Genomic DNA, 15,210 nt, shown 5'->3' on the forward strand with positions numbered 1-15,210 from the left:
AGAGTAATTCAAGTTTCATTGAAAAATTAACCGTGCAAAAGTTTATAAACAATTCCATGTTATTAAGAAAATCAAAATTTCATTAAAAAAAATTTATTTATATTAAAATTAATTTACTGTAGATAATATTTAACTTAAATTGAATTTAAAGAAAAATAATGGGAAAGTTAAAGTAATTGTCAAGAGAAAAGAAACTTTTAATACGTACTGTTTGAAGGATTCCTTATAAGCAAAATTTTGAGCTTTATGATGTCAACAATTATATAAAGATCAAAAGACACTTGAAAACAAGCCTTGTCCAGGCAGACCAAAGATTACTACAGAACATCAAGATATAACTTTGGTAAGAAAATTTTAACAAGACATGCTGTAGAGAAGGAATCCTTATTTACTATTATTATACTAAGATTCCTGCAGATTTGCTGTCAAATTAAATTGCATTTTGAGCAATTATTATGTTGTTAAGTGCAGCATAGATGCTACAAAATTTCACCTGCATCAACATAAATTGTTTGGTCATCATCAAAAGTTTTTTCAATTTGAAAAAAATTCCTTCTTTGATTTGGCCTTCTCAAAACCTAGATTTAAATCCAATAGAACATCTTTGGGAACACTTCGATCATCAATTGAAAGGTGAAAAAGCAACCAACAAAAATAATTTATTCCAGGTGTTTTGGGATTGTTGGGCAAATATCCCCATAGATGTTGTTATCAACTTAGTTGACTCTATGTTGTTGCTGTTACGCAATGTTAAAATCTAGAGGCTATCCAACAGAACACTAATGTGGTGTGATTAAAAATTGTGGGGAATTAGAAATAATATCTTTTTTTTTTAATTTTTTCATTTGTTTATAAGCTTTTGCATGATTATGTTTTCAATAAAATTTGAATTTCTTCCTTCCATTAGAAATTTTTTTGAGTAAATTGTACTATGTAATCACACTATAGGAACAGTTTTATTTTTAAAACTTCACTCATATTCAGTGAAAAGTCAAGAAGTTATGATGAAAAAAACTTGAAAAATTAGCTGTTTATAAACTTTTGCACGCTACTGTATATATATATATATATATATATATATATATATATATATATATATATATATATATATATATATATATATATATATATATATATATATAAACTAAATAATTAGCTTGGTTTATATTACATTACTTAAAGTTTCACGCAATAGCGATCATCAGATGTTATAAACCGTAAAAAGACGTAACGACAAAAAATACGAAAAAAATACGAAAAAAGTGCTATGGAGTGTCTGCTATGATGGCATTAAAGTTTTTTATTAAAAATTTATTTTCATGGCGGCACTTTGATGTTAACTCGCTTCTTTTATTGAGCAAGCCTAGTTTCGACGTAATGATGTGGAACTTTTCAGTCAAGCACAAATTTGGCCTTCTCAAAACCTAGATTTAAATCCAATAGAACATCTTTGGGAACACTTCGATCATCAATTGAAAGGTGAAAAAGCAACCAACAAAAATAATTTATTCCAGGTGTTTTGGGATTGTTGGGCAAATATCCCCATAGATGTTGTTATCAACTTAGTTGACTCTATGTTGTTGCTGTTACGCAATGTTAAAATCTAGATAAATTGCCAGAGAATACGGGCTCAACACCACAGGACTATATAGAGATGATGGTCTCTGCTGCTTCTATAATATCAGCGGCCCTCAGTCAGAAAAAATAAAGAAAAATTTTGTTAACATTTTTAAAGATAAATTCAACCTTACTATCACTATTAGATCTAATTTAAAAATTGTAAACTTCCTCGATACCACACTCAATCTCCTTGACAGCACTTTTCAACCTTACAGAAAACCAGGAGATAACCCTATATATATTAACGTCAACTCCAATCACCCACCTAATATCATCAAATCAATACCGAAAATGATTTCTAACCGCATCAGCAATATATCTTCAAACAAAGAGGTTTTTAATGGAGCCGCACCGTTTTATAACAACGCTCTCAATTCCTGCGGATTTAAAGAAAAAAATTTTTTTCAATCAAAACATGCCAAAACGTGGTGCAAGATCTCGAAAACGAAACGTTATTTGGTTTAACCCTCCGTTCTCACTGAACGTTAGAACAAACGTAGCAAAGACATTTTTGGGTTTAATTGATAAATGCTTTCCGAAAGAACATAAATTCCACAAACTTTTTAACCGGAACACCGTAAAAGTTAGTTACAGCTGCCTCCCAAATGTTAAGAAAATTATTACTGCTCATAACAAAAGAATACTATCTTATACTATTGACAATAATAGCCAATCATGCAATTGCCGAGAAACCGCTACATGCCCACTAAATGGAAAATGCCTTAAGAAAAACCTTATTTATATTTGCAATGTAAAAACCCAGCAGCAAGAAAAGGGGCATTATTACATTGGTCTAACTGAAAAAACTTTTAAAGACAGATGGTATAAGCATAGGAATTCTTTTCGTTATGAAAGTAAAGCAAACTCCACGGAACTTTCTAAATTTGTATGGGAGTGTAAAAGTAAAGGTTTAGAACCCATCCTTACGTGGAACATTCTCGATCAGGCAGAACCATTTAAACCTGGTGGCAATCACTGTAATTTGTGCTTGACTGAAAAGTTCCACATCATTACGTCGAAACTAGGCTTGCTCAATAAAAGAAGCGAGTTAACATCAAAGTGCCGCCATGAAAATAAATTTTTAATAAAAAACTTTAATGCCATCATAGCAGACACTCCATAGCACTTTTTTCGTATTTTTTTCGTATTTTTTGTCGTTACGTCTTTTTACGGTTTATAACATCTGATGATCGCTATTGCGTGAAACTTTAAGTAATGTAATATAAACCAAGCTAATTATTTAGTTTGTATTATAGTAATAATATATTCGCTCTACTTATTCTACGCTGTATTGAGCACTCTTACTGGAAGTATTAACATAATTTCTACAATACTATATATATATATATATATATATATATATATATATATATATATATATATATATATATACATATATATATATATATATATATATATATATATATATATATATATATATATATATATATATATATAATATATATATATATATACAAGCACATACATAAAATTTTTTCAGGGTATGCATAAAGATCCAGAAGTGGTTATTGAAATATTGGTTACTCGTACCAATGAAGTGAGTTATTCATTTTATTATTTGTTACTTCAATATTAATCTATAAAAAATTTACTATTTTATTTTTATCTGAAAGATATATGAGGATTGTTTGAATAAGCTGAGTAAAAGTTAATGATTTTTTTAAAAATTTTAGTCTAGTTTTTTATTTTTTTTAACTTCAAAAGTCTCTTTTTACTGACTGTATATGGTTGTTTCTTTTTAATTGGTTTATCTTTTTAGGAGCTTGAAAAAATAAGAAAAGTCTATGAACTTAGTAAGTGTCAATTAAAATACTTTAGTAGTCTTTTTGGTGAAAGATAAGCTTTGCTGTTAATTTAATTTTCTCTAAAGGATATAATGAGGAACTTCTTGATCACATTGAAGATGAAACTACTGGAGTTTTTCAGAAAATGCTTATGAAGTTAGCTACTGTAGGTCAATACATTTAATATATTTTTAGAATGGAACTTTTTAAATTAAATTTATTGAAAAGATTAAAGAACTAATTTTAAATGAATGCTAAAAGTAGGTTTTGTCCACAGAAAAAAACAAGGTGTGATTGTTCAAGTTCTTTAAAAGTAAGGTAATAAAAAATAAAAAAATCTATTAATCTGAGTCTATGTTGCTAGCTTAGTGCATATTGGTTGATGTTGGTAGCTATGTTAATTAACTGTTTCAGTTCTTACACCAATTTAAATTGTAATATTTTTAATAAAAATGTTATATAGCTGTATTAACAGGAAAACTGACTAAAGTTAACATTATTATTAGTTGTTAATAGTATTATTGTTCTTTTAGTTTTTTATGGGTCAGTTCTAAAACTTTTTTTTTTTCTGTCAAATATATTTTAAAAGATTTTTTCCTTAATGATGTTACATAAATTTAAAAAGACAATTTTCAGTAGTCGTAGTTTTTAATTTCTTTTAATAGCATGCTTTTTTTTCAACTGTGAATTTGACCATAAATTTTTATATTTTTCTAAGGGGCAAAGAGAATATCAATATGAGTGGATTAAAGAAGATGCTGCAAGAGAAGCAAGAGCTCTATCTGCTGTATGCTAATATAATATGAAGTTATATTATAAAATTTTTTTATTTTGAACATTTTGTATGCTTTTTCACAGTTTTAAATAGTGATGTTAATTTTTATGATGAATCTTTTTTTAAAGTATATAATACATAATCTATATTCAATTTTAGCTGCTGGATGCTGGTGGAGATTATTTAGATAAAAAAATTCGAGATGTGTTTTGTCGCTATCCTTTTCCTCTGTTGCATACAATTTTAACAGAGTATACTAAGGTATAACTGTTATATATATATATATATATATATATATATATATATATATATATATATATATATATATATATATATGTATGTATATATGTATATATATGTATGTATATATGTATATATAAATTAGTTTTAATTGGGCTACCCTTTAATCTGATATGGTTTGTGGTCAGGAAAATAAGTTCAAAATTGCAAGCTTAAATAATGGCTGCTCAAGAGACTCAAAGTTTTAAAAAAAATGGTGATAAAATAGTAAACTTTCTTATCACATAATATTGATTGATTATAAATGTTACAATTTATTTAAGTATTTTATACAATGTTTTATCAAAGTATTTACAACTTGTAATCACTTTCTATTCTGCTTTAAAGTTTTTCTTTAATGGAATGGTCATGTGATTTCTGTGATATTTAACAATCTGAAATATTAACTGCTGTTCAGCTTCATCAAGTGTTAATACATTATTGATGTCTGTTGCTAACTTAACAGCACGCTCAGTGCAGTCATTGGTGACTTTTGCTTGCTATTTTTTGCTTGGCAGTGAGATAGGTAGGACAGAAAACCCATGTATTAAATGTAAGAAAAATTGGATAAATTTTAAGCGCAGTGAACAGATTTATTGATCTTTGAGTGATAAAATCTGATAGAGTCTTTTCCTGAAAGTGTGCAACTAATTTTGAATCAACTCTTCTGAAATCAGAAATGTCCTCTCATTTTCTTAATTGCAATGTCTGCTATCTGTTTGTCAATAGCACCATAAGACTCAAGAGTTTAGAGTAGATAACATTTGTTGTATGGAGCATCAGAACTGTTTGGAACTTTAAGCCAGACTTTCACATAAATGGTGATAATTAAAAGACAGATACAACAAAGACCCTGTAGTTCATATACTGTAAGTTTGAATTGTCTACAGAACAAATAGATTTTAAGACAGTATATTCCTTTTGCCATCCACCTGGCACGATGATAGGCTCCTGGAGGGCTGAATTGAATTACATCATTATTTTCACCCAGTGTGATTAGTGTCAGTTGGATGAGCTCCAGTTAATCCTTTTGTGGTTGAATGCTTTTGGAGAGAGTTGATTCCTAAGGAATTCTAACATATTTTCTTCATCTGGTTTAGCCATACACATTCAACAACTGTAAGTTCAGATTTAACTTCATTGTCAGGAGCCTCAATTGTACTGAATTGGATAGCGTCAATAAGTTTCCAATGTTCTTTGAACCGACTAAATATCCCAATCTGTGGACCTGAAGTACTCCAATCTGTGGATCTGAAATATTCCAATCTGTGGACCTGAAATATTCCAATCTGTGAGACTGGAAAAACTGGTCAAATACTGCAGCCAAAACAATTTCAAGGATATGATGACTGCAGGATAAAAACAGTAAATATTTGTTATATGTTTTTTGAATGATAGTAATTGCACCAGCGTGAACATTATTGTTGGAATTTGTGTCAAAACAAAGACCTGCCAGCCAATCTGGAACATCTTTCCATTTTTTCAACACTTCAACAACTGAGTTTCCCATAAGCTGACTAGTACTTAAAGAAAGTTTAGGAATTGCTAATAGTTTTTCAACATTTACATCTGATATAATAATTGGCATCCTGTCAGCCAGGTTTCCATATGTGTCTAATAGAATTTCATTGTAAAAATGGGCAATTAGGGGTGTATTTGGCACAAAAGTTTCTTAAATATTTTGGTCTATTGATTTTCTAAGTGTTTCTTGAGCTCTGTATATTGAGCTTGCAGATAGTGTCATATCTTTAATGTCAATGCTAAGAGTTTTAAGGACTGGCACAACAATGTGCATAGCCTGTGCCAATGTAGTTTTTGTATGATCAAGACTAGCGATAAAAAATGAATTATCAATAACACTATGTGGCTTTGGTGCTAACTTTTTGTTTTGTTTAGCTAGAGTTTGAATAAGATGGTTTTCTAATAAAATGGTTTTTTTAGTCTTTTATTGGTGATACTTGCTAATTAACAGCTCTTCATCATCAGTTTCTTCATATTCTGAAACTGAAATATGTTCAACCAATCTGGTCTTAGTATATTTTTTTACTTCAGTTGCTTTTTTTTTGTGATGCTCTTCTTGGAAATGTCAACACACTCATTTTTGTTCATGTTCTTTAAATTCTAAATCTTCTGTGCCCATTACCATTTTCCTTTTTTCTCTTTGGTCTTGTGGAAAATTTATGTCTTGTTGAATTTTTATAAGTCTGTCACAATCTGCATGGGCCCCACATCAAACAGCTTATTAAATTTGTTCATCAAATCAGTTTCCAATTTTAACTGTCTTTCAGCTCTGCCAGACTTTTTCCCAAATTTAACATAAGAGTTATACAATACTTTTAGTTTAGCAATACCATTCCTTTTTTGTGTTGTTGGAACATTGGTAATAAATCAAATTTGTAAAACCCCATCAATAATGTTGGAACAGCTTTGTGAAAGATCCATTTTGTTTGTCTTTAAGTCATAAAAGAGGCGTCATAGGACAAGACTAACTGTGAGCTAACAGCTTGAACAACTTAGTTTATCTAGAACTGGTAATTGATGACCAACTAGCCTCACATTAGTGTCACATCTTGTTTTAATAACCTTTTTCTTTGACATTTTGACTTTGATTCAGTTATTGCTAAATATTATTATTTCACTAAAAATGAAAATTATATATAACATACATATTCACATAAAAATGTAAATATTCAGTCACTACTAAGCAAATTTATTGAAACTTAGATGAATTGTCTTTGTTTGCCCAATGAGTACCTAGATCCAATTAAAACCAACACAATTGTAAACAAAAGTAAAATGAACACTATGCAATATGCTAATGAGTTATTTTATCAAATTTAGTAGATTAATAGGCAAAAGCAGAAAAGTAAAGTGAATTGAGCTGTCACATAATATGTGTGTGTGTGTACAGCATGTGACAAAATTATTCATACCCCAAGCATATTACTAAACTTTGTTTTCATACTCTAATGTGTTATTTTTTATTGCTATGAAAAAATAAATATGTGTAAACATGATAATAAAGAATAATTCTGTGTTGATAATTATGATGCTAAGTTATTATGTTTGGTTGTATTTAGCATATAACATAAAAAGTGCAATTTAAAATGCGGCATAAGTATTCATACTTATTGAATTATTTATTGCTGTAAGTTTATGTAAGCTGTATGTATGTATGTATGTATGTATGTATGTATGTATGTATGTATGTATGTATGTATGTATGTATGTATGTATGTATGTATGTATGTATGTATGTATGTAGGTATCTATGTATCTATGTATCTATGTATCTATGTATATATGTAAACATATATCTCTACAATATTTAATATAATTGTGATTATTTAAATATAATTAACTTTAGCTTAACTTTAGCTTATTTCCTGTTTGAATTGTTTTTTTAAAATAGTTTAGAGATCGTGATATAGAAGTGGATATTGTTAAAGTTCTGAAGGGCAACTTTTGTCGTTGTGTTCTTGCAATAAGTATGAACTTAATTTTTTTTTTGTTTGTTTAAATTTTCACAATTTTCTCATCTATATAGTCACAATATTTCAAGCAATAAAGTCTATTTTAGATTTTTTTGAATTTTCATAAATTGCTATCAATATTATTAACATCAAAATTATTGTCAAATTTTTCATCATCATCACTATTATCAAATTATTTTATTATTATAACATAAACTATAGGCTATTATTGCTTTTTTAAGTCAGTCTAGATTGCCGACCTCTCTTCCATTAACTGGAAGTGCACAAAACACTGCACTTAAGTAAAGCACTTAAATATGTAGAGGAATTAATTAATAAAAGCTCTAAGTATCAATTAATTAAAAAGTTAACCAGCAATAAATCAAATTTTGAAAAACTTTGTGACTTAGATTTAATTTTAATTTTTTAAGCACTTAGCCTTTGTGACTTTAAATGTAAATACATTTGCTAACTTTAATTAACAAATAAATTTTAAACTTTGCTGCAACTAAAGGAATTCAACTTTTAGTCACTACTTTTCTGCCTTTCCAAACTTGAAAACCTTTTCAATGTAATCTTTTAGTTGAATTAAAGCATAGAGTTCTTTATTTGTTTTTAGTTCAATTCATCCAAAACCCACCAAATTATTTTGTTCAAAAAATTCACAAGTCTCATTATGGTGCAGTTGATGATGACAGGACATTGTGTCGAATTATAGTTTCTAGGGCTGAGGTAAAAATTCATCATTTAAATATTTTAGTGCTTCTTGTTGTTCTTTCCAAAACAAACAATGGCTTGTCATTTAAACTATGTTGTTAATTTATCTGATTAATTTTTTTTTTTTTATTGTTTTCTATGTTATTAGTTTAAAGTTGTTAATAAAATGTCATTTACATATTTGATTTTTTTAAATTCTTGTTTCTTTTCCAATGCTTAGAATGATTTGGCCATGATAAAACAACTTTTTTTTTTGCGTTTCGGAATTGAGATGTTTGACTACATTGAACAAGTGTGTCATAGTCCTATAAAAGGTCTTGTGTTACGCTTGATTGGAAGTAAGTTGTTGCACAATAATTGATAACAGATGTATCATTCAAATCAAAAGAACATTTCTTATTACAAGTTACATATTTGTCAAAAAAAAAATTTTTTCCTTGTGTTGTATGCATTTATCATTTTTGTTCTCTATTTTAAGAAATTTTAATCTTTTACACCTCAGAATTTTACATTTAGATTTATTTTCTCGTGAAGAAAAAGAGATGGTAAGATTGTATTGTAAATAAGTTGGTAAACTATTTAAGGTTGTTGTGTTTATTACACAATAATAATGTCATGCAATTATGATTATATTTTATGTGAATATTTTTAATCTGTGATAATATTTTATACGTTCAAAAAAAAAAAAAAAAAAAAGTAAGGTAATAAATAACTGTTATTAGTGGCAGTAATATTGCTGCATGTCATTTTATTTGCAAATGCAGTAGTCTAACGGACAACTAGCTAAACTGTCTCAGGATGCACACTGCTCATTCCAAATGACTTTTAACTTGACTCATATAAATATTGTTTCTATGTAAAATACCGATTCTATATAAAAATTGTTTCTATATAAATAATCTTTTTTACATAAAAAATCATTTTTACATAAAATATCATTTTTACATGAATTATTGTTTTTACATGAATTATTGTTTTTACATGAATTATTGTTTTTACATGAATTATTGTTTTTACATAAAAAAAATCGTTTCTATATGATTGTTAAAGAAATTGGCATTTCTTTTTTCTTTTGCCCATTCGTTTACTTATTATGGAATATTGTTACAGAGGATATCAAATAGTTTGCCACCGATTTGGGCTGAAGATGGGAACATTCAGCTTGATCAAAGACTTACTTTTCCAGATATTATAAAGATCATTTTACGAAAAACAAAAGTTGTGAACAAGTTTGTTAAGATACTAATTGCTAAGAGAGAGGTTAAAACCTTTTTTTATTTTTTTATTTTTTTATTTTTTAGAGTTTTTGATGATTTCAATAATTTTTTGTTATTAATCATTTTTTATTTGTTTGATAGAGAATGCGATTAAAAGAAAATGAAGAAGAAAGTAGTGAAGATTCTGGTGAAGAAAACGAGAATGTGAAAGATGAAGAGAGTGACACAGAGAAAGTTGCAGCAGATATGGATAGTGAAGAAGAAGAGAGAAGAGAGGCTCAAGAAGCTCAGAGACAATTGCGAAATGGGTTAAAAAACATGTCTTTTGGAGAAAATGAAGGTAGTGGGGAAGGAGACTTTAAATCTGTGTTTCACTCAATATCATTTGCACAAGCTTCCAGGGGTATTGTCTTATTACTTGAGATTTATGGGATTGTTCTGATTAAAATATTATGAACTTTATGGGATTATTCTCAATAAAATATTGTTTAGATGAAAAATAATTATTGTAATATTTTGTGTCAATCTGCCATGTTGCGTTTTATCGAGTGTGAGTATGGATTATTTTTTTATTTTAAGGTATTTTAAAGAAAACTGAACCTGAAGTAGAGACTAACGAAAACCCTGAACTATTGGTCACACTTGAAGATGATCTCGGAAAGCATTCTAGTTCTAGTCATAAGACGGCAAATCTAAATGGTCCTGTTATTGACCCTTCATTTATTGGCCGAGAAAATAGGAGGGGATTAAAGAAACTGAAACCAAAAAAGGTTGTAGTTTTTGTTTTTTTTGGTTTTGTTTCTTATTTTTCGCATTCTTTTAAAACAATTTTTTTGAACTTGTAATTACATTGCGCTGAAGCAATCGTGTCAAGCGGTAGAATCACTCCATCACATGCTCGATTGGCTTGATGCTTTCTTGCAGCGAACACTAAGTTGCAATTATAAATCTTCTCTTCCATAAAAACTCTCCTCTATAAATTTCCGGAAATCTTCAAAAAAATACGATCAATGTCCAATGCCGCAATCTGCTTGTAGCGAACTAAGGTGGTTGCGGAGATGCAAGACGTCAAGTTGACAATTTCCTATCATGTCTTGTTGCAAACTGATGTTTAGTCTACGATGGTTTGGGAGTAGAAGTCAAAAGATGCAAAGAAAATCGAGAATGTGCTGCTGCATGCTTTTTCTTTAGATGCCTACGCAGCATATAGTTGTTTACAAAGCGGAAGATAAGTGGTGAGGAGCAAGTGAATGTTTTTTGACGGATATGAAACGTTTGGCGTGTAAATTTTTTGGGGAGGAGTGTAAATATATTGCGTGGAAGCAATCGTGCAGAGTGGTAGAAAAAATTGTTGTTACGTTGTTTTCTTGTGTTAATGGCTTTTAACTATAAATGTTTTTAAAGATAATTTGAGGTTTCTCAGGAAATACTAATTGCATTTGAATAAAACCAACTCTATTTTAAAACTGGATTATCTGAATCTTCTTACATTTTAATAAATTTATCTTACACATTAATGACTGTTTCTACATAGTCATGGAACCTGGTGCAGTTATTGATAATTGCTTTCTTTGACAAGGCCTTGAATTCTTTCTTGGTTCTGGTAACTAACTCCCCTTGGTATTGCATGGGGACTTGTTGGTCTGTCTTTCAATTGTGCTTTATACAAAAATGTCCGTAGGATTTAAGTTCGGTGAGTTTAGGAGCCAAACATAACGATTAATATAGTCACATGCAGACTGCAAGCAGTGTGATTTAAATTTGTAAAAGAGAATTTTTATGGAAGAGAAGATTTAAAATTGCAACTTTGTATTCTCTGCGAGAAAGCGGCGGAACTTCACTCTTTTAAGTATACGTGTTTCATATTTATATTTTTAGTTCCGAGGGACTGTAAAAGGTATTTCGATGAACAATTTTGACGCCTTAAAAGATGCGCAGGCTGTTGGAAAGTCAATGCTGCAAAAAAGTAAATTACTTATTATTATAGAAATTGATTATATATATATATATATATATATATATATATATATATATATATATATATATATATATATATATATATATATATATATATATATATATATATATATATAGTAGTTATTTGTTTCTATTTGTAAAGATAGGAATACTGAAAAAATCCTGCAGTTTTTAGCATCTCGGAATAATGCACAAAGACAATTGATCATTCGAGAATTTTTTAGACGATACCGAAGGGTATAATTTTTTTGTGTATTTGTAATTTCTTTTAAAAATCTTGCTCAGTAGAGCTTAGCAAAGTTTTATTAAGGATTGGTTTTTAACAAACAATGATAAATAAATTATCAATTTCTATATCAGTTTTTTAAGGTATATCGAATTTTCTGAAGTTTATAAAAGTTAGTGAACGGAAACGTTCGACTTCATTATCGGTTTCGACCGAAAACCGAAAATTCTGTTTCAGCAACATTCGACTTGTTCATATTCGGTGGGAGTTTTGGTTCAAAATCACCATAATGAAGCGAAATTTTGATAAGGATATTTTGTTTAAGTTTACATTCTGTGGTCTGACCTAACAAAGTCCTAATTTAAGAAATGACAAATTTTGTATATATGATATAAACATTTGGGGAAAATAACTAAATTTTTTTATCTAAATGTTTATTTTATAAAAACGAAATTTGTCATTTATTAAATTAGGACTTTTTTAAAGCATTGGACTTTGCTAGGTCACACCACGGTAACTTGTTTTAAATTAGATATGGGATCATTAAGATTTTCTTATTAAAATTGGGATTTTAATTTTAGTTTTTCTTTTTTTTTGGCGTGGGGGCATATTTAGTTTTTAATTATAACAGTTGTAATTTTAATTAAAAACCACGTTACGTAGTTAATTCAAGTTGTTAGTCTCAAATCATTCTTCAAGTGAACTTCAAATGTTTAAATGTTTATGCGTCTAAATCAGCAAAGCTTTTGTTTTTACAAGTATATATTTATACAATTTAAAATTTGTTACAGAAATAAGTTTAAGATTTTTAATTGAATAGCGTTTCTGCGCCATGTCTTAAAGGGTTGAAAAAAAATAACAAGGTATATATGCGATTTATTTCAAATGACTGACATACAAGTTAGTCCTTCATTTGTAATTCGTTTAAAGCCAAAAAATCAAATGCCGAAGCTTAAGTTTTATTGCAATTTCCAGGACCTTGTCGACGATATCCGAATGCTTGCTCCCCAGCACGAAGACATAGTCTTGGCATTATTGCTATCCAATCAAATTTATGATGCGGCATCTCTGTACAGCGCTCTCAAGGTTTTTCTCATTTAATTTTTCTTTTAGCAGTAATGTGTGCAAGAAAAGTATAATTATAATCAGTTTCCGGCTATGGGTCTGGTTTCATTGCTTATTGGGGTTATCTTTCGATTTGCAATATTTTAAATATTTATCTTACAATAGTTAAATATATACTTTTTGTTCCAGAATGAAGATTTGACCATAAAAATCGATGTTTTGATTGAAATACTTTGTACGCGCCAAAATGATGTAAGGTTTTATTTTATTAAAGTCCCATCGCAGATAGTGTGGTATGTTCATGTATGCTGATTCGTCGCTTTTTTGTGGATAAAACTAGCAATTGAGGAGTTGTAGTTAGCGCGCGTGTTAGATTTTGTTTTATCTTCATGTTTTTTAAATTCTTTTATAGGAAATAGCAATCATTAAGAGAGCATTTAATGGAAGTAAGTAAAGAACTTGATATTATAGTATCGTAGTTACCAAACCTCTCTCTTACTTAATACGATATTTAAAGTTTTTTTTTTTTTCCCCCAGTATTTAACTTGAGTTTGCAAGAAGAAATTGAAAAGATTACTTGCGGCTATTTTAAAAAATTGATGTGTGCTATTGTTGAGGTTAGTTATTTTTTTTGAATGAAAATTCAAACAGGCGAAATTTTTATTTTTTTCTCAACATCTCTAATTTTTACTACTAATATATCAAACTATTATATAACAAATAGAACTTAACAAAACATGAAATTATATTTTAAAAATTATTAGCTGTTTAAATTGAAATTCTGTAACTTGTAAGTATTTTTAAAAAACATGAACTTTGATGTTTTAATTTTAGTGTCAAAGAGAGGAAAATGATGAAGTTGATTATACCCTAGCAAAGAAGGATTCGCAAACTCTTTACGAGGTATAGAACATCTATGAAATACACAAAAGATTATGGTAAAAAAGTAACAAACTTGTTCCTTCAATTTAATTTTTTTGTTTAGACAATGCTACGCAGACCGACTAACCACGAGTTCTTCATCGACTTATTCGCAACAAGAAGCCTTCCTCACATCGAATTAGTCTGTGATCTTCTTACTGACGTAAGTAACAATACTTGATTTTTAACAAGTTGCCTTTTAGTAACCCAAATACTTATTGATCAACTTCTCGATAGTTTCTTAAGAGTTACTTTTTTCTAGATGACGAACGCGGACATACTTGAAAAATTAGATGAAGTTATACAAGGAATTTTCTTGGAGGCTATTACAGCCATTAGTTAGTGAAAGCATATTTCTTGAACTTTATAAATTTTATAGGAAAGTTTCGTCCTATTTAAAGTTTAAATCCTTTTTTTTTATTTTTTATTTTATTAAAGTTTGCAATATACGTGATCCGCCTATGTTTTTTTCGGAACGTATCTATCGAGCAATAGCTTATGACCCTCCAGACTATTCTATGCTTATTCGATGCATAATTTCACGATCAGAGGTTTGAGATTCTACATATACTTCTTTGTTCAAATATCTTTACTTTTTAACAGTACAATTACACGCTCGCAAGTTTATTAAGTTGCATTTTAAAATATTTCTTCTGGCCATTTAGATTGATTTACAAGTTGTTAAAGCGGTGTACCGGCGGACGTATGGGACAACTATATACGCTATGGTTGATCAAGCTGGGGATTTGAAATCTAAAAAAATTCTTCTGGATATTGTTAAAAAATAATTATCTTAAAATACTTTGATATTACTTTTTATTATATTGCTAAAATTAAAATAACTTTTTTAAAAACATTCTGCAGAAGCATATGTAACTAATTTTCCATTTTTTGAATAGTTTTAATCTTGTATATAGCATGTATATAGCAGTTATGTATAAATGCTTCTATCCACAAAATCTTATTTTGCCGAGTCTTTTGAGATCAAACTTTAAAAAATGTAACATTTGAAAATGTCTAAAATGTTATGTTTTTTAAGATAATTCAAAATTTTGTCCATCTCAAAAGCTTCTATTTACTGGCAACTCTAAAAAAATAATGGAAAGATTGCGAGTACTGCCAAATAATGGAATCT

At 28.7% G+C, this 15,210-nt stretch overlaps 1 protein-coding gene across 5 annotated transcripts in view; it reads left to right on the forward strand.

Moving 5' to 3' along the window:
- LOC149889740 (uncharacterized) overlaps positions 1-15,034 on the forward strand; it is a 35,646-nt gene extending 20,612 nt beyond the window's left edge. For 2 of the 5 annotated variants that reach the window (XM_090084088.1, XM_090084089.1), the window contains 23 exons: positions 3,122-3,178; positions 3,401-3,434; positions 3,512-3,591; positions 4,144-4,212; positions 4,360-4,461; positions 7,892-7,967; positions 8,572-8,684; positions 8,890-9,007; positions 9,186-9,214; positions 9,780-9,929; positions 10,028-10,289; positions 10,466-10,656; positions 11,765-11,852; positions 12,006-12,100; positions 13,065-13,175; positions 13,344-13,406; positions 13,567-13,600; positions 13,692-13,771; positions 13,989-14,057; positions 14,140-14,238; positions 14,338-14,413; positions 14,514-14,626; positions 14,741-15,034. In XM_090084088.1, the coding sequence (XP_089940214.1) occupies positions 3,122-3,178; positions 3,401-3,434; positions 3,512-3,591; positions 4,144-4,212; positions 4,360-4,461; positions 7,892-7,967; positions 8,572-8,684; positions 8,890-9,007; positions 9,186-9,214; positions 9,780-9,929; positions 10,028-10,289; positions 10,466-10,656; positions 11,765-11,852; positions 12,006-12,100; positions 13,065-13,175; positions 13,344-13,406; positions 13,567-13,600; positions 13,692-13,771; positions 13,989-14,057; positions 14,140-14,238; positions 14,338-14,413; positions 14,514-14,626; positions 14,741-14,863 (2,232 nt within the window). In that variant the 3' untranslated portion in view covers positions 14,864-15,034. Of the gene's footprint in view, positions 1-2,753; positions 2,931-3,121; positions 3,179-3,400; positions 3,435-3,511; positions 3,592-4,143; positions 4,213-4,359; positions 4,462-7,891; positions 7,968-8,571; positions 8,685-8,889; positions 9,008-9,185; positions 9,215-9,779; positions 9,930-10,027; positions 10,290-10,465; positions 10,657-11,764; positions 11,853-12,005; positions 12,101-13,064; positions 13,176-13,343; positions 13,407-13,566; positions 13,601-13,691; positions 13,772-13,988; positions 14,058-14,139; positions 14,239-14,337; positions 14,414-14,513; positions 14,627-14,740 lie in introns of those variants that run through there. The other 3 variants (XM_090084090.1, XM_090084092.1, XM_090084093.1) reach the window with 3 other exon arrangements.
- The last annotated feature ends 176 nt before the right edge of the window (positions 15,035-15,210 follow it).

The sequence above is a fragment of the Hydra viridissima genome, unplaced genomic scaffold (assembly GCF_058129835.1).
Source record: "Hydra viridissima isolate aposymbiotic clone 2 unplaced genomic scaffold, HvirCarnegie_v1 scaffold_4, whole genome shotgun sequence".
NCBI lineage: Eukaryota > Metazoa > Cnidaria > Hydrozoa > Anthoathecata > Hydridae > Hydra > Hydra viridissima.